The sequence below is a fragment of the Anastrepha ludens genome, chromosome 5 (assembly GCF_028408465.1).
Source record: "Anastrepha ludens isolate Willacy chromosome 5, idAnaLude1.1, whole genome shotgun sequence".
NCBI lineage: Eukaryota > Metazoa > Arthropoda > Insecta > Diptera > Tephritidae > Anastrepha > Anastrepha ludens.
This window is the reverse complement of record NC_071501.1, coordinates 16,539,000-16,559,768: the sequence shown is the minus strand read 5'-3', so window position 1 is coordinate 16,559,768 and position 20,769 is coordinate 16,539,000. Positions and strand designations below refer to the sequence as shown.

At 34.3% G+C, this 20,769-nt stretch overlaps 1 protein-coding gene across 1 annotated transcript in view; it reads right to left on the bottom strand.

The window, feature by feature from the left end:
- The window catches only part of LOC128863611 (gamma-aminobutyric acid type B receptor subunit 1), a 290,985-nt gene that overhangs the window by 76,280 nt on the left and 193,936 nt on the right, over nucleotides 1-20,769 (bottom strand). The window contains exon 8 of the mRNA XM_054102849.1: nucleotides 14,597-14,739. Within this exon, the coding sequence (XP_053958824.1) occupies nucleotides 14,597-14,739 (143 nt within the window). The remainder of the gene's footprint in view (nucleotides 1-14,596; nucleotides 14,740-20,769) is intronic.

Genomic DNA, 20,769 nt, shown 5'->3' with positions numbered 1-20,769 from the left:
GGCATTCAGGCTGTGCACACAGGTAGGAATTGAGGCGGGCATGCACCAACCAGATAACTATTGCGTATGCGGAGAAGTTTTCGCATACATATTTATATGTGTCTGCATATTTCAGTTCGTGAGTAAGGGCAGTTTGCACTGCCTAATAGTTTTCATATACACTTTGTTGTGTTCACAGCTGTGTGAAGACATGGCGTATGAGTTACTTGAAACTTGAAAAAGTGCTCCTCAGCTAATTAGTTGCCTTTTCGTTGAAAGTTTGGTGTAAAGTTTTGAGTGTGCTATCAAATTGCTTAGCATAATGCATATGCAAGTATATGCAGAAGTGTGTATTGCAAATGAAGTAGCAACTGGCAGGAAGTTTAAACCATTTTACCTATAGCAGGAAGTTATTGTAAAAGGAAGAGGAAAAGTTTGGTAATGCTCGTATAATTGAAAGAAAATGATTTAGAAATATTAATGAGAGTTTTGCGATTGTTAATCCCAAATTAGCTTTTGAAATGAAAAAATTATGATAATAATAAAATTAATAGTAACTTTAACGAGGGCTAAGCGAATGTTGCATTATAAACAGATGATGTTATAGAAGTAAATGACTGGCAGACATTGCTTAAATAGGAATTTTTGAACAAAACAAAATCTGAATACAGAATTACGGGTTTATTGGTATGCCCGAAGAGCAGTTCAAATTCATCAGAAACCTATAATTCCAGGTTTTCAACAAGCACAGTAAACAATAATACTGATCATATCGACTGTGTTAGCGCTCAAACTCCTAAAACAGGGAGATACTTGATTCGAAAGCACAATATTTCCAAATAAAATCAAAAATTTGTTTGAATACAAATTAGTTATAATATACAAAAAAGTCCCAAATTAAACAAAAGAAATTTTTCAACAGCGGTATTTGAATAGCATTAAGGAATAACCCATTCCTGTGACTAATATCATTTGTATTAGAGAGGCTAATCAAAGCTTTTCCGTTCTTATTGAAATACAAGTATAAATACAGTTTGCCTCACAAATTTATCATATAAAAATATTTTTTTTCCCAAGGAAAAATGTTTGAAGCAGTCAGATATGGGGTTAATGCCAATATTTGACTATTTGAATCAATTTTGTAATTAATTTAAATTTGGTTATGAATTTTTAGTTTTTCACTTGAGCTGAGAGTTGGTAACGTCATTAAAAATTAGGTGGGAATGCCATTTGAAAACATTTTTCGATGCAGATTTCTCGTGGTTTAAAATTCTTATTCTACTATTCAATTCAGTTTTGTTTAAATTTATATTTTGCATTAAAAATTACTATTCATTTGACTTTTGCAAAAAACTTATATTTTTCATTAAAAACTAGGTGGCAACGCCATTCAAAAATATTTTCCGATTAAGACTTCCTATCGTTCAATATATATATTCTACTATTCAATTCAGTTTTGCAGTAAACTTTTATTTTTCATAAAAAATTAGGTGGCTGCGCCATTTTAAAAAAAAATTTGGATAGAGCCATCCTGTCATTTAATACCCATATTCTACTACTCAATTCAGTTTGGCATTAAATTTCAATTCTTTATTAAAAATTAGGTGGCAACGCCATTCGAAAATATTTTCTGATTAAGACTTCCGGTCGTTCAATATCCATATTCTACTATTCAATTCAGTGTGGTAAGAAAATTTCTATTTTTCCTTAAAAATTAAGTGGCAACTCAATTCGAAAATATTTTCTGGATTAAGACTTCCTGTCGTTTAACATCCATATTATACTATTCAATTGACTTTTGTAATAAATTTCCATTTTTCATTAGAAACTAGGTGGCAACGCCCTTCCAAAATATTTTCCGATTAAGACTTCCTGTCATTTAATACCAATATTCTACTATTCAATTTAGTGTGGTAATAAATTTCTATTTTTCCTTAAAAAATTAGGTGGCAACGACGTCCCAAAAAAAATATTTTTAGACTAAGACTTCCCGTCGTTTAGTTGCCATATTCTACTATAAAAGTCAGTTTTGCAATAAAGTTATATATATCATTAAAAATTAGGTGAACAAATTTTAGGAATAATTCCATTGAAAAATATTTTAGCAATAATTCTTCTTATCGTTTAATACACCTATTCGACTATAAAGTTCAGTTTCCAGTTAACTTTTATTTTCTCATTAAGAATTTAGTGGCAAGCCATTCAAAAATACATTTAGATTAAAGTTTTTTCAAACTCCTTTCCTTTAAAGCCATACTCGGCCTCTACATTCGGTTTAATAATTAATTCTTATTTTTTTATTAAAAAGAAGATGGCAACACTATTCAAAAGTATTATTGTATGACATCCTTCTAGACCTATTATTTACTACCTAAAAGTTACTACTCAAATCCATTTCGAATTAATTATTATTTTTCCATTAAAAATAATATGGCAGCGGCACTCTAAACATTTTTTATAGTATAGCTTTTTTAAGCCTTTTCTTTTGTTATCCCTCCTATATTAAATTCAGTTTTGCAATTGATTTCTATTTTTTCGTTACTAATTTAGTGGCAACCTACTTAAAAATATATTTTGATTTCAGTTTTTTAACAAGTTTCATTTAAAGCCATGTTTTGCTATACGGTTTAGTTTTATTGTGAAGTTCCATTTGTCTATTAAAAATTAGGTGGTAACGCCAATCCAAAATATTATTTGATTAAAGTTTTTGTAAACGATTTACAGTTTGTTCCTCTGTGCTATTACTTAGGCATAATAATTTGTACTCTAATTTAATTTTTTCATTAAAAATGTGGTGGCAACACCAATCGAAAATATTTTTTTGTTAGAGTTTTCTTAAACGGGTTTCGGTTAAAACCTCGTTTAAAGCTTTATTTTGTTATGTAGTTTAGTTTTGTAATTAATCTATTAAAAATGGGTGGCAACACCAATACAAAATATTTTTTGGTTAAACTTTTCCTAAACGGTTTTCTGCTAATACCTATGCGCTATTACTTATACAGTTTTGTAATCAAATAAATTTTTTTTTCATTACAAATATGGTGGCAACGTCGCTTAAAATTTTAGTGCCAACGATTTTTTTAAATGTTTTTCGGTGTAAGCTATCCAAAATGCCTTCACTTTATTACTTACGTTCTACTATTTCAATAAAGTTTGCTTCTCAATTTCGTTTGCTTATAAAAACTAGGTGGCAACACCGCTCAAAAATAGTTTTGAAATAAAGGTTTTTAAACAATTTTGGGTTAGGAGCTATAATCTGCTATTTTTTTCAGTTTTCTTATTATTCCCGATTTTTTAATTAAAAATCAAATAAAATTTAGTGGCAACTCTACATCAAACTATTTCATAATTTTTTTAAACAGTTTTCAGTTAATACCTACATGCGACTGTTTAATTGAATTTCGTAGTTAATTAAAAAAATTGCATTAAAAAGTAGGTGGCAGCTCGATAGAATTTTCTTTTAAAATTTCTGTTAAAGCTGGAAAAATTAATGAAACCCATTTTCTAATGCAACATTTTTGGTTTTAATAAATTACTCGTTTTGAATTTGTAATTGTTAGCATCTGAGCGATTATTTTACAAAAATGGCGGGGTGTTGAAGCACAGTCAACATGAGTAGTTTATCAGAGTCACAACAACTAAAAAAATACATGTAAATGCAACTCCTGATGGACTGAATTTGAATAGTAATGGACCCAAAGTTTACTGCTCAATCTGATTATCGACGAAGTACTTAAGTGTGGGGTAGCTGTGCGTGAAGGTCAAAGGTTTAGTTAGTTAAAGTCCTACTGAGGTAAAGGTTTTCGAGGCTGCCAGCCCTTAAAATAATAGGATAAAGTGCCGTGGTGAAATTTATTCATTGGGGTTCGAATACTATGCTCGACAAAGGAGTGTCGTCCAGTTGGTCTGGTTCATGAGTAGCACCAATTAGACTGAAAATGTATATTTATTTTATATTCAGTGAAAAATAACCCAAAACTCCAGAGTTTTTTGTTTTTGTGAAAAAATTAAGGTGGACGTTTTTTCCTTCTAATTGGTCAATCCTTTCTACTTCCAAAAAATTGCTGAAGTACAGCGCAGTCGTTGTGGCCTGTAAAAGTAGACCTTTACACGTGTAAATGGATCCCAGTCAGCTATACTGAAATCTAACCGCAGTTGCATAAAAGTGAAATACTCCACAAATACATGCATGATTATTCATATCTAAAAATCCTGTAAAGGGGTACCATATGCGAATTACTCGACCAGGTTGAGCATCACAATGTAGCACAGAAGCGGCTGCTGTCGTTCTCTAGCAGCTTATGTGCACTTGTGGTATGCATTTCCACTTATACATACATACCATATTCCGCTGCTATCATGCGCGCCAGTAGATGGCTCTGGGCTTAACTTGCAATCTCAATTCACCGCACGCATCTGAATTCAAGCACTTAAATGCTTGTCAGTGGATATACTACCATGCATAAGTACGCAAAATACGCACATGAATAGACACACACAGGCACTCGTACACCAGCATTGATGTTTTTCTAATTTTCATACATTGTTCTTTATTTCCCTCCGGCCACATGTGAGCGTAGAAAACAAAGTAACCCATTGAAGCATGAAACGTTGCTGAGCTGACTTTAATAGTGACAGGTGTTGCATGCGCTCATTTGCAGCATGAGTATCATATTTCTCTATAAATACTCCCACGCACTCCCAAACACTCTTAGACACTCTCAAAGAACTCGAGCTGAGCTGCCTTTGTGTGCACTTCTGGGTAGTACGAGCGCACGTACTTTGTGCCTGACGTTTGCTCTCTTTCAGGCAATGGTGTTCTTTTTGTTTTTGTTGTTGCTGTGCGTCTAGTGCTATAATCGCTTCTGAAATTTTTAAAATATACACTTTTAGCTGTCAGATCAGCTTTTGCTGCAGGCGGATGTTTTGTATTGCTTGTCTGTTATCACACATGGATATGCGTCTGTTGAAAAAGTGTGCGTGAGTGGTGCAGTAAGCGCTCGTAAATTTAGCTGATTCAAAGGAAACTCATTAAAAAACATGATCACGCAATTTTGAGTAAACGAAAGCAAGAAGTTTATAAACTTAAAGTATTTATTTTTTCAGTAAACTAGTAAACTTCTTTTATAACCTTTTTAACATTTCCATCAAGGCTGCATGTGGACTAACCAGGCTCAGTTCCTAAATAATTTAAATATGTTTTTTCGCTTAAATAAATTAAATAATTGGCGCGTACACTTCTGTTAGGTGTTTGACCGAGTTCCTCCTTCTAAAGGGTTTTTCAATTGGCGCGTGTCGATTTTGGCGCCCTGTGGTAGCCGTTTTGTTTTGGTGACATCTGTCAAATCTTTTGTTTATTATTCAGTTGTTTATGCCAAATCATCATGGCAAGTTACACGATTCAACAGCACGTTCAAATGATAAAACTTTATTATCAAAATGAGTGTTCATTAACGCAAACGTTGCGCGCATTGCGCCCATTTTTCGGTAGACGTGGGGGCCCTTCCAATTTCTTATGGCCCATATTGAACCATATGGACCTAGACGACATGTGGTTCCAGCAGGACGGCGCTACGTGCCACACAGCAAACGCCATTTTATTCCATTTCAACATCTACCCGCCCTTATTGATAAACCCTTTATTTGTGGCGTGCGTTTTTATGTTATTCCACAAAGGGAGGGTTTTACATTTGTAAGCCGACTCCAAACGACAAATGGTTCTTTTTATGAGGAGCTTTTTCATGGCAGAAAGTCACTCGGGAGTTTCCCATTGCTTGCCGGTAGGCGAACACTATAAGAAACAACTTTCTTTATTATTTGAGGTTCATGCGCAGAAACTCGAATTCTCGCACTGCTGATTGGTAGTCACGCACCAACCCATTCGACTACGGCGGTCGTTATTCCCTTACACCCATTAAAAAACGTAAAGTATTATTATTAGATTATTATTAGAAAGCCATTACGCACTGCGACCAGAGCTGATCCATTGTGAAAGGCCTATTTTGTAACCCTGGAGTTTTAGGCTTTTTAAAAATTTTAGCACAATTTTGGGTTTGTTGTTCCAAAGATTGCATGGAGATACTACGATACCACCAAGGTGATGAAGTCTCTGTCTGCCCAACGCAGGACATTCCTTAGGAATAGTTTGGCTTGACGCTGACCGGCATAGTTTAGCCAGTGTGCGGCAAGTTTCCTTTCTTCCCATTTCCTAAGGAATTCATTAATGTGGCTTTTTGGGAGTCCACAGAAAGGCTCAGGACTAGTAAGTTGCATATTTGCTCCTTGTTTTGCAAGGTCATCAGTCATTGCATTTCCCTCATGTCCTTCATGTCCCGGAATTCAGCCTAGTGTTACTATGTTGAGGTTCCCTAACGTGTTGAGAAGGTTTAGGCAATCATTTACCAGTTTGGAGGTGACAGTTGTTGATAGAAGGGCTTTTAGAGCCGCTTGGCTATCTGAAAATATGTAGATATGAGTACCTCTCATTTTCCTCCTAAGGTATTCTCTCACACATATTTCGATGGCATGTATTTCTGCCTGGAATATTGTTGGGTAGAATCCCATCGGAATTGATTTTTTGAATTTAGGCCCATTGATTCCTGCCACTGTTCTACCATTTTCCAATTTGGACCCATCAGTAAACCATAGCTGGGAGCCAGGTTTGAAAGTGATAGAGTTAGTTCTCCAGTCTGTTCGTTCATTAATTATAACTTGGAAGTTCCTGAAGAGTATTGGTTTGGGTGATAGTATATCATCCCTATGAAGAATGGGACTCTGCGAAAGCCACCCAAACATGCTCTTATAGTATATCTTTGCTATACGGACCTTGGTTTCTTAGTATTCACTTCAATATTCCAAAGTTTTAGTAAATTTTATAGTTAGATGGGTTTTTTGACTGGTGACTAACTTCAGGAAATTTGGAGGATTGTTTTAAGTCGATTTGCTTTTTCAGAGTCCTTTCCTGTGTTCTCATTTGTTTCTCACTTGTCCAAAGAACCACTTAGGACCACATTTTTAATGCGAATTTCATAGATCTTTGTGTGGAAAAAGTATGAAGGTTGTTTGAAAATTCGGTGCAAAATTTGAATTAGGAAATCGAGTGTTTTTCCTTTTCCATCACGGCAACGCACCAGCTCACTCCCTAGCAGTATTGATCGCAAAATTAAGGGAAGTAGGGTTTCAAGTCGTTTCACTTCCCCCTATTCTCCAGATTTGACTCCCTTGGAGATTTGCGACTCTACTATTTGCTCCCTAAATTTGAGGAAATGGCTGGCTGGAAAAAGATTTCAAAAGAGAACTTGGACCAACCCCATTATTCGAAAGGGATCAATAAATTAGAACAATGTTGGACGAAGTGTAAAAGTCTAAAAGGAAACTATGTGGAAAAATTAAAAAGGCTTACCCCATTCTTGGTAGTTGTAGTGGATATGGCGCATCGAAAACTAGCGAAGCTTTTCTGGTTTATAAAAGCTACAGTATGCTTTAAAAAGTAACCCATAATGTAATGATAAGATGCAGTGCTATCACAATGGATCTACGACAGGTATAAGTGTGTTATTATGGCAACCACTCTAGCTACCAACCAAACTACTTCAAGCAGTTAAGTGGTTTTTAGTTTTTGTGAAGTATTTTGTATGATTCTCGTACCGTGATCTGGTAGACGTTAAGCCGATCTCATGGATAGCTAGAGAACACATCAAGTTTTTTATCAAAATATCTGTTACACTCCATTGAAGCTATGCCTATAATTTATATTGTTAACAACAGGGTAGGTCATCTAATATTCGAAGCCTGAAATAGATGTAAGTATCATTACTATAATATTATTATAAGGAGATTTAACACTTTCAAGTGCCGCCTTCATGGATTCCGAGAATTTCTCTATGCTCAACTTCCACAATAAATTTTAGCATTTGTTCTAGTTTATTGAGTTTCATTTCCTCTTCTGATAAAATATGTTTACTTAGGTGTTTGTCCGGCTTTCGCATCTGAGCTGGGTACGATGCCAGCACATCTTCTTCATCTTCCTCCCTCCAAAACCTGCTACTTTCACTGAAGCATATTCCCAGAGTCGGTAAGATGGTAATTCTAGCTATTCCTAGAATTCCTGTAAGGACACTAAAATTATTCGTATTTAAATCCACATCAACTTAAGTTGGCTTAGGTTACATCAGCCTATTAGTGATTTTGATTGCAACAAACCCAGTAGATTGCCCCAGTATGATTTTCTGTGTCTTTCCGCCACTACCTGAATACTAGAGAAGACGTTAGCCTTACCTAAGCCACAAAATGACTCTGGCCCTATAAATGGGGAGGTCATTCCTTTCCTGTCCAATTTACCTACCAACTCATTTTCTAGCTTTAAGTAATGAAAGAAAATGTATGATTTTTTTCAACTGACCACAGTTTCATGGAAATGTGACAAACAGGCTTGGAGTGTATGAACTACAGATAACGGGAGTTCTTACTAATATTTCACACGTAAATTTTGTTTTTATCTGTTCCTTCTTTTTTTAAATGAAAATTAAACTTTTAATTATATTAAATTGTGCAAAATTCCACTTTTACTCAAAACTATTTGTAAGTGACCGTGAGAGTCACATAGAGATGTACCAATTTTATACTGCTTGGCACTTATACTTGTACACATAAATGTATGCATTCGGAACAAGACTACATGTCGTATGCGTAATCACAGGATTGCTCAAATTAGATATCCCAGCGATTTAGACAGTGACTATGTAAGCCTCCTGCACAAGCAAAGAATTAACAAATCTATGTTTCGTAAAATCAAAAGTAAATTGGCTTCCGGCAGGAATCTAATAAAGACACACAGAATGAAGCCCAATGTAGCAGAGCGCTTGTATTCTCTGTCTGTTTCGCCCGAATTCTGTCAACAAAGTTGCAACACATTTCTATTTTCATTTACAGCGAAACCGAATTCAAATGGGGATAAATGCAACATTTGAAGATATTCTGTCTTGTTATCGCTTTTGCTTTTCAGTTTAATTAAACACATCACAGAGTTGCAATTAAAGGAAATAGGAAGCCCAAACAAAGTTAACTATTTATTTACTGTAGTTGTTTAGGGAAACGAAGCAGCGCTTGGCAACAGAATATGAAAGTAGTGAATTTTTTGCTTTAGCAAAACAGCAACAGCAACGAGCAAGTAAGTTTGTAGCATGTTAAAAAATGTATGGGATTCGGTGGCAACAAAAACAATGTGCAGAAAGTTGTGAAGGAATTTGGAAACAATTTAGTTCCTGCGCGAAGTGGGTGAGTACAGTGAGGGCCAGTTTTATGGGGATGGCTTATAATGTATAAAAGAAATAAAACGATGGATAAAGGTGCAACTGGACATGTCTAGGAAGGAGTATTTTCAATTGGTTTGCCTATAGGAACATTTAATGTTTTAAGGTGAATTTTCTCAGTGTGGTTTGAGTAAGTTTTACTTTTCAATAATAAATTTTAGAAAAAAGAATTGGCTTGCCTCGGTAAAACTACTTTAGCAGAATTTAGAAAGTGTGCTATGGGATTTAAATAGTTTTTACTAAAAATTGGTTTAATTGTGTGCTTGAGTATACTTAATAACTGCATATTTTTGGGTTTTCATAATTAAAATTTTGAATTTTTCGTGTACTAAGTAAGAAGAAAGCTGAAAAGTGTGGAACAAATTTGATAACTTTAAATTTATTCATTGTTGAGAATTGGTATGGAGTTTTGTACAGTGAAAAATTTTGTGCATTTTTTAACGTTTTTTGTATTTTTTGTAAGTAAATTTTTGAAAAAAAAATTACAAAATACAAAAAAAAAGTTTTTGTTCAAATTTTTGTGGCATTTTTAAAATTTTTTTTAAAACACCTCCCCCAAAATTTTTGTTTTTTCTATATTTTTGGGAAACAATAAATTCTTTCATATTTCATTGTTGCAAATGTTGGTATGGAGTTTTGTAAAGTGAAAAATTTTCTGCATTTTTTAACGTTTTTTTTTTTTTTGTAATTAAATGTTAAAAAAAAAATTATAAAATTTGTAAAAAAATTTGTTTCTTTTTTAATTTTTGCGCAATCGTTTTTCATATTTTTAAAAACTTCTCCCTTAAGATTTTTGTTTTTTTTTTCTATATTTTTGGCAAAAAATATTTTCTTTCATTTTTCATTGTTGAAAATTGTGATATGGAGTTTAGTGAAGTGAAAAATTGTCTGCATTGTTTAACGTTTTTTGTGTGTTTTGTAATTAAGTTTTTGAAAAAAAAATTTGTAAAATTAAAAAAAAAAATTGGTTTTTGTTCAAAAATTTTTTTTTTTCATTTTTTTTAAACACCTCCCCTAATATTTTTGTTTTTTTCTATATTTTTGGGGAAAAATATTTTCTCTCATTTTTCATTTTTGAAAATTTTGGCACTGAGTTTTGTAAAGGGAAAATTTTCCTGCATTTTTTAACGTTTTTTGTTTTTTTTTGTATTTAAATGTTTGGAAAAAAAAAAATTATAAAATTTGTAAAAAAATTGTTTCTTTTTTAATTTTTGCGGAATTGTTTTTCATTTTTTGGTTTTTTTTGTCTATATTTTTGGCAAAAAATATTTTCTTTAATTTTTCAGTGTTGAAAATTTTGGAGTTTTGTAAAGTGAAAAATTGTATGTATTGTTTAACGTTTGTTTGTGTTTTGTAATTAAATTACTGAAAAAAAAATTTGTAAAATCAAAAAAAAAAAAAAAATTGGTTTTTGTTCAACATTTTTTTTTCATTTTTTTTAAACACCTCCCCTAAAATTTTTGCTTCTTATATATTTTTGGAAAAAATATTTTCTTTAATTTTCCATTGCTGAAATTGTTGTTTTATAATACAATTTTTGAAAAACAAAAAATTTTAAAATTTTGAAAAAAATTTTTTTGTTCAAAATTTTTGTGCAATTGTTTTTAATTTTTTTAAAACTCCTCCACTAAAATTTTTTTTATATATTTGGGAAAAAGTAATTTCTTTAATTTTTTTAAATTGTTTTTTTTTTATTAATTTTTTATTAATAGCTGAGATTATGCCCAACAATCTCTGGGAATTTCGTGAAGGAATTCCCATTACTTTTCAGGTTATATTCAAATATGTACAGCAAGGCAAAACAGAATACAGCTCTAGTAAAGCGATTCGTAGGCAAGTACAATGGACCCTTCTAGCATTGCAATAGTTGTATGCTGGCTTCTGCTTCGCTAGAGTTTTATTTTTCACTGATTTACTGAACGTGTTTGAATATAGATAGAAAGGTTATGGGGAAACTTGCTGGTATTACTAAACATAATCTCACCTTACATATATTTTTTTTACAAAAATGGGAAAATTTTTTTTTAGAAATTTTAAAATAAAAAAAATCGATTTGTTTTGAAAAATAATATAGAATAAATTTTTTTTTGAGAATAAGATGAATTTTTTTTGAAAAAAACAAAAATTTTTTTTATATTTTTATAAGTATATTTTATCCTAAAAGGTTTATAAAAATGATAAAAAGAACCGAAGATAGCTCATTTTGAAAAGCGCTATGCCAAAAAATTTAATTTGAATAAATAGCAAAATTATACATTTTCTTCAGTTCAGACCGAAGTTTTGAATGCCGGTCCTAGCTAAAATTCGCAGTAGTGGAGAGTTTTTTATGCCGCACTATGCATTTAAGACATGACGTAGAAGCCATTCATAATTCTAGTACCACTTTAATTTCAACGGAACAGCAGGAAAGGTATGTCTATCTTATTGTGAACAGCTAAAAAGCAGTTTCAGAAAGTTAATGGACAAATCATTTTTTTGCTACCTTCGGAATTGGACTAATCTTGAAATGATTGTATTTTAAAAAATTTTGCAGTTTGGTGAACTTGCTGAAGAACTTGCTTCGTCAACTTTTCAAAATCTTTTCATGCCATCATAATACTTTTACATCGAAATTAACTGAATTAAAAAAAAAGACAAAAACTGAAAAAACAGAAAATACGAAGGTATGACTTCCAGAACAAGTAAAGGTAGTGGCCTCTGGAGGCACTTTCTCAAAGGACATGGTAGCATTTTTGAACAAATAACTCCATAGAGCAATCATTCCGAATAGAAAGGAGTGGAACGAGGGGAAAATCCGCACTGAAGCTGGCACTTCTGCCTTTACTGACGTCTCCAAGATAGAATCGGGGTTTTCTCGCAATCAGCGAATTTATCTATCTTCTTTAGACTGCCAAAAACTGCTAGAATTTTTCAGGTATAAGCCGTTTCGAACCTGCAGGCATGCAAAATGCTTGGGAAATGTGGGAGCGAGGGAGATATTACTATTTTATCCGATAGTCAAGCCTCAATAAACTCTTTGACGACTTGGCGCAGATCCTAACTAGGAAACTCCTGTAATGAGAAGATCAAAGCTTTTCGCTGTGCAAGTAACATTTCTCTGGGGCAGTGTGTCAACATAAATCCCATCAATCTTCTTCATTAGATCAACAGCTCTGGTTGGCTGTAGATACTTGCCTATTAGAGGTCCCATAATGGTGTCAACACAGAGTTTTATTGCCACTTGGGGAGTTCCAGAGTGGTACTACAACTATGTACATCTACCTATGTACCTAAAGTTAGTAAATTTTTTTCTATCCTTGTTTAATGAAGCAGACCTTCTGAAAAAATGTAAATTAAGTTAGTTGTAAGAATTCGTGAGGTTATTATATATCCATTAATATTATATATAGGTTATAGCCAGTTCCATCTTAAGGGGTTACATACGTCCAGAATTTTCAAATAATCGATTACTTACGATACTTCAAAAGTATAGTATCTTGAGAATATACTGTGAAATTTTCATGCGGAAATTCCCAATATTATAGCTTCTATAGCCCATTTACTAGGTAGAGAGCGGTCTGCGCGCTCCTGTACCTCAAACTTTAACTACTTTTTCCGCCACGGTCATACAGTTTTTAATATTTTTTGATGCGGTTTTCTTTTAATATTGGATAGTGCTTTCTCTATAGTTTGTCGAGCCGGATTTTTGATATTCTTATTAAAAATTTTTATAAAAATAATTAAAGTGATACATTTATGACGTAAAACGAATATTTTTTTAAAATGCCGTAAATTGCTAAATTCTTCGAAATTCAAAAATCCGGCTCGACAGACTATAACTACAACTTTATTTTACAAAAAGTTTTTTAGTTTTTACAGATCCATCAACATTTGAAGGAGAAATGATGCAGACCGTGGAGCAACTTTTTTTCAACTTGGTTTTTTATATATTCATTTTTGTAATTAATTTTTGTATGAAGTTTAAGTACTAATAATCAATTTATACAATTTTTTTATATTTGTTTTTATTGTTATGCCTTCTAAAAACAGTTTTTCTTTTAGCGCGTTTTTGGCGCTGCTGGACGTATCTAACACTTTAAAAGTAGTTGTCCGTAACAAAATATTTTATCATAAGAAACTTCTGCATTTAGATCGAAAGAAGGAAAACAAAACAAATCAATTGTGTCAGAAGAATATTTTGCTTACAGAGGCTACCATCGGCGAATTTAGAGCTCTTTGGGAGAAAGCAGGAACTAGCAGTGGGAGAATTGAGTAGTCTATTGGAAGTATCTTAAATACTTTACTTACTTACTGAAATAATGAAGGAAAGGTACCTTTAAAATACTTAAATAAAAAATAGCAAACCGTTTTTTGTTTCGCTAATTAGGAACATCATCAAGGTGCACACCGCGAGTAGAAGGAGAATCTCGACCTAACACCAAAAAATGGTGTATGCGCCAATAATATATATGTATATAAATTGGAATATTCGACCGAGACAATCCAATATTCCATACTATAGTCGGAAAAACTCTAAAACCATTGAATGTTACCATCAGAAATAAATTTAACTTATTTTGAAATTAACAATATTCGTTGCTCAACGTTTGTAGAATTGGTTTGGTTATTGAGTAAATGAAAATACCGGGAAAAAAGAAAGGAAGAGATTTTATGGTCATTGCTTTAACTCTTTTTCTCAGTTGTTTTATTTTATTTTTTATTTATTTATTTATTTATTGTCTTTGAGTGGATACATTCTTACAGACAATATTAAGCTAATGTACAATAGTTTAGTAGTTACTACAATAAGAAAAGAAGGATTTAAGATGATTGACTAAGATGCCATACGGCCATGTAAAATCAGCGCCAGAAGAATTGAAAAACATATTTAAATCTGCACATGCCCCAGAAATCGGAACATTCACCCCATAGTTGGTTCTCGAGAAGCCAATTTTAAAGGTTTCGTACTGTCGGAGCCTCATATTGGGTATATTAAATGGAATTTTACTTAAAAGGGAAGGACAATCAATAGATCCAGAAATGATACGAATAATAAATGAGCACGATAGAATAGATCGTCTGCTATCAAGTGGTTTTAAGTCAATCAATAAACATCGAGAGCGGTACGATGGTACAGGTTCAGGATGGTTCAGGATGGTTTTACTAAGTATTTATCCTTTTTGAGGCTTCTGAAAGTGAGAGTTTTTCAAGGCGACTTTTTTTTAACATAAGTACAGATAGTGTATGTATTCTTTAAGAATTGTATGTATGTAAGGAATTATCTTCATCAGTATTTAAAAAATGAAAATGGCAAAAAAAGTACTCACCTTCTATGCTTATTCCATATGTTGAATACAATAAGTGCTAAGGCTACTAATATACCACAACTTGAAATTGTACACATACAGACAAATAATGGCAGCGATACTGTGCGTAAGACGCGTCGTACAATTGTGCGATCCTGAGGTACCTAAAAATTAAAGAAAAATGAAAGATAAATATTTTATGCAGAGCCTTAAAGAAGGTTTCAGAATAGGGATTATATGTAATGATTTGATATTTAAAAAATAATTTCTACAAAAAAGTGAGATTTTCGAGAATTTCCTTATAATAAAAAGATATATTTTTCATAGTTAATAAAAAGAAAAAAAACATAAAATTATTGTTTTACAATAAACAGCGAACAAGAGCAGACAAGTCCCACGTTGAAATGTGTCGTTTAAGTCTCATCGGGCAGATTCATTCATTACTTCGTACTTCTTCAAGTTATTTCCTACCTTCAACTGGTACACCGCAAGGAACTAAATATGGGCTTAAAAAGTCGAGTATGAAAGAGAATGTTTCATACTGGACTTATTAACCAGAAAAATCAGACTAATGTGGACTCCCGGACACGTGGGAATCAAAGGCAACGAAAATGCAGACACTGCCGCCAAAAGCGCTGCGATGACTCCATCTATAAAGTTCACTTGCTCAACAAAAAATGATACCTTCGCTGCAATTGCAAGGGAGAGATACAGACAGCTAATTGACGACTGGAAAACTTACAAACATAACTATTCTGATATCAATCCATCCCGAACAAAAATCAATCTTCCCGCTGAAATTCCTATTCCAAAAGATAAAGCCTTTCACATGGGCATATTTTCCTACGTACCCCAACTAGCAAATGCCAAATTTGTGATGAGTATGCATCGATAATACACATATTGGTAAAATGTCAAAACATTGACACACTCCGATCACTCTCAATCTTCTGAGAGAGACAATCACTGGAAACATTAATAAGCTGTATAAGTTTCTGAAAGAGGCGATTAGTTAAGGCGAACATAATATCAATCACTAATCTATTATAAACCTACTATGAATTTAGAGACAGCCAAAGGTCTTTGTTGCTAGCGCTGCTAAGCAGTTATATATTTCTTAACTAATTTATTATTGTACAAATGTTGAAAAATAAAAATAAAAAATAATTAAATATTTTTTTATTATTCTAAAAACTTCCGAAATCGTTATTTTTACTATGACTTAGTTATTTGTTATCCTGTTTTCAAAAATATTATATCATTCTTCTCGTCGTGAGTAGTTCAATACTTCTTTTCTTTTTCCTTCTTTTATCCATTTGAGTGCTGAAGGAGTGTTTACATAGTTTTGTCAGTTCGCTTATGGAACATTTAAGTTTTAATTGCGCAATTCTTTCTTTTGCCAAAAATATATTTTTCTTATTTAAAAATTCATTTGGTATAGGAATAATAATATGAAAATCCTTTGACCATTTCTGGAGTTAATTTAGGCGAAATTTCATTTAGGCGAAATTATCAATGCGGTATTAAATGAAAAGTGCCAAAGTCATTGAAGCGACCTAGAGAAGCTCTCAATGCACTGACACACGTTATTCCAATAGACCTACATATTAAGAAGACGGCAACCATGAGTGCATTTAGGGTTAAACGAAGCGGGTCGCTGGAGAGAAAAAACGTATGGTCATGCTAGTCTATTATTGCGACAAACTCAGTTAATCTCTGTGAGAACTGACTACATCGTCCCGACGGTAACATTCAATAGGAATTTTGCCACTCTCTTTCCATCTAAGGAACAATGGAATAAGTAGTTCTCTCTAAACAACTTCGACACTACAATCAATACAGATGGCAGTAAAATGGACTGTGGTGTTGGTACTGGCATTTATTCTAACAGACAGCAGCGTCTTCCAGGCAAAAGTACTGGCAATTGGGGAAGCTTGTAGGCTACTAATCGCAGATTTATCGGAGGCTATTCCTACTTTGTTCCACCACTTTAGAGGTTATTGTAGCCGAACCCAATGCCTGAATTGCGGCCTGGCTATCCGAAAGAATAGCGATATTGCCCTTAAAAGATAAGTCCACAGTGAGCATAAACCATAAAATTACCTTAATCTAGGTCCCGGGACATTGGAACATTGAAGTTAACGAAAAATCAGATGAACTGGCAAGAGGGGGATCTGCCATGAATAACGCTCTTGCAGAATCAGTATTCACACCATTAGGTGCAGTCAAGAGTACAATTTATATAGATGGAGAGACCAGACAAATGCAAAATTAGCAGAACGTTATGGCCCACCTATAATCTCAAGCAATCGTCGGCATTAATAAGCATGAATCGACGGGACGCCTAACGGGACGTCATAACTGGCTTATGGTCTATCGGAGAACAAGCCGCCAAAATGGGCATCCCTCACAACACACCCTGTCACAGTTGTAAACAACCGGAGAAATAGGAAATAATCTTCAATTTCCTCTGTGAATGCCCTGCCCTATGGAAGGACAGAATGTTAACTCTGGGTCAACTGCTGTTTAAGAGGTTCTTAAATCGCACAGACTGGATATAGTCAAGCTGTAAATAACCGTTAAACAAGTTGGTAACGAGGATATGGCAACAAAATGGTTCGGAAGCGCTAGTTGGATTCTGGAAGCTTACAATCTTATAAGGGACGTGTGCTGCAAGTTATTTAGTTTAATGTACAACAGAGATTTTGTAGAATATTTTTGATAGACAATTTATATCCACTGTTAAAATTATTACTTTTCATGCCTCTATAATTAGTCAGTCGAAATATTCCGTTGCACTTAAAAGATGATTTTTTTGTCCTATAAATAATTTTTTTTTTATTGTAGTATTTGAAAACAAAAAAAAAAGTTTAATTTTTTATTCTGCTAGTACAAATATCCTTTCCACACTACTTTCACGCATGCGACTCAAGTGCGTCACTAGGCGTATACGTAACATTCGATGTCCGATCAATTAGATACATTTATTCTTGTTTGCAGAAGCATTTGTCTCAACCCAACAATGAATTCTCACAAAAGTAGGACACACGGAAATCTCCAATGCCCTCAAAAAGCAGAAAACTTACGTACAGCGATTAGCATTTCCCCAATTTAATAATTCATTCGAATGTCAGGCTTGAACTCTTTGCTAATCGAAAAAAATTAAATAATTTTTTCTCCCTGGAAAGCAACGGAAGAGGAACAACGGAGAAAATTTGCTTTAGTCAAAATCAATCAATGCCTGCGACTTTTGCCATTAAACGTTTTTGCTCGAACAATTCTAGTGAGATTTGGAAAAATTACAAAAAAAAAAAACCATGTAAAAAATAAAGTGGGGAAGAGCAAACTGTAAAGAAGACGAATTGGCATAAAGTGGCATTTCGCAAAATTAACATTCAAAAAATTTACAAGCGACAGCAATTTAACTGCATTGCCATGCAGATGTCAAACTATGAACGAAGTTTGCAAGGCTAAAAGCAGAAAGTGGATTGCAAAGGCAGCAAACAAGAAAGTCTCTGAGGTAGCTGGGGTTATGTAATATTCAAATATGCAATTGCTAGCAGAGAGTTGTGTAGCAAGCAGAACAACTTCATCAGTAATTAAGGCAATCGAACTGTCATTGATGCTGTGGTGCAGGGCGCATGGTTGATAGCAAGAAGAAGAAGGAAAGGAGAGATGGAGGAAAAATCCATGGTCGAATAGAAGTACAGCTGAGTAGAAGCAGCGATTAATTGCGACGTACTTGTGACATGAAGCGCTTGAGAGCAGGAAGTTTTTAATGAGTGCGCTGAGAGTTGGAATGCAAGCAAGGTTGTTTTTGTATTTGTTTTTTTTTGCAGATAAGAAAACTTGAAAATATCGAGAAAATATGTAGAATGAAGTGAAATGAAAATATGTAAATTAATGTATGCAGTTTTCTAAAGTTGCAGTTGACGAGTTTCCGAACTATTTGTGTTATTTTTTTTTTTTTTTAAGAATAATTTGTTAAGAAAAGTTTGAATAGGTTTGGAATGGGTGCTTTGAGTTTGAGTTTCTTTTTTTAAAATCAAATTAGACGTACATATTGAGTGGGAATTTATTATTAGATTATTGGCATATTTAGTAGAAGGTCTACAATTTATAACTTGGAATTTTAAATGCTAATTTCGACATGTTCCCTCATAGAGGTTTATGGTTGGCGTATGAGTGGAGTCTTTTGGTATACTTTTCTGTTGCATTTAGTTATAATTTTGGTTCCACTTATGCAATTTCGCGTTGCTGAACTTTAGTGGTTAAGACATTAATACTTTCTATATACCAGGAAATGATTAACAGATATTATTGGGCGACTTCAGCGCCGGATCCGGAAGCCAGCATAAGTATGCTTTCAAAAACTCGAGAGATTATATCTCGCTTATTGATTACGTTAGCGCCAATAGAAAAATACCTCCATCAAAAATCTGTGATGATTGTTTGCTGGGTTCGGCTAACACGGGAACAAATCATAACTTGGTACTAGCAAAATTCCGGCTGGATTTTGAAATAACAGTAAAAGAAACAAAACAATAACAACAACCAAAGATGATCATCATCATTCGCAGCATTCCAACGCAAAATCAGGGGAAACAGCGCTCCACGCGCTAGTTGACACGGTTGAGAAATCACTTCACTACAAGGAATACACCCTCGCTGCCTTTCTAGACATCGAGGGTGCCTTCAATAATATTTATCCGGAGGCTATTACAACTTCCCTAGCGGAAATGGGTGTAAACAGGGCACTAGTCTCGTTTATAGAACGAATGCTAACTGGGCGAACAATAATCGCAAATTTGGGTGACACATCCACCAAGAAATTCCCGATCAGGGGCACACCCCAAGGTGGGGTAATCTCTCCACTTCTGTGCAATAATCAATAATCTTCTTCAAGAACTTGAAAAAATGGGAGGGAAAATAATCTCATATGCCGACGATATTGTTATAGCAATCTTGGGGAAGCACCTTCCAACTTTATGCGATCTTCAACAAAGATCCCTCAATAGACTATCACTTTGGTGTAAAAGTCGAGGACTTGAAGTAAATCCGGAAAAAACGGATCTGATACTATTTAGCAGAAATCATAAAACACCTGCTCTTAAACACATATTCCTAGGAGGGAAACCACTTAGAGTAACAGAAAAGGCGAAATATCTAGGACTTGTACTGGATAGGAAGCTAAATTGGGGGCTCACAGTCGCAGATAGAGTACGCAAATCTATGATGGCGTTTCACTCCTACGGAAGGCTAATTGGAAAGAAATGGGGATTGGAACCCATAATGATACACTGGCTGTACACAGCAGTGGTTAAGCCTATTCTCTATTATGGTATTGTAATATGGTGGAATGCCCTTGAGAAGGGTGAGAATATTAAACAACTTGACAAAGTTCAAAGACTAGCATCGGTTCTTATAACTGGCGCGATGTCAACCACACCATCGAAAATGCGACATTAAACTTCCTGCCGGTATATCTGCAGGCAAAATATATCGCGCGCAGTGCGGCAATAAGGCTGAACAGTCTAAGTAAGTGGTCAAATAAGAGCTACGGTCACGGCAAAATTCCGGGCTGGCACTTCGGAGCTTACCAGATTGGTGGACTATGAATTCCCGCCTACACTTGCCATTACAACGTTCACGACCCTCCTACCCTGAAGGGAAGAGTGCGAGCGGGACGATGTAAGATGGCTCAAAGCTCGAGGGCAGGGTGGGCGAAGGTGTACACTCCGAGAATCAGGGGAGCTCCTTCAGTTTTCGGCTCCCCGACTACTGTAGTGTCTTCCAGGCTGAAGTGATGGCAATAATGAAAGCCGCGACGCTGGTACAGTGTGATGCGGTATCTGGAAATCACATCTACAGTTTCACTGACAGCCAGGCGGCGATAAAATCCCTCACAAAAGAGTCGACAACCTCCAAGGTAGGCATGAAATACCATACATTTCTTAACGAGATGGCTGAGTGGTCCTTCGCTTAAGGATAATATGGGTTCCTGGCCATCGCAATATTGAGGGGAACTGCAGAGCCGATGAACTAACGAGACTCAGGACGAAATGGACCGATGAGCATATAGATAACGACATACGGGTACTCTTGCAAACATGTAAACTACGCATCCTTGAAATAAATCGTAAGGAAAGCAAACGAAAGATGGCGTAATAAAGACACCTGCAAAATCGCTCGTG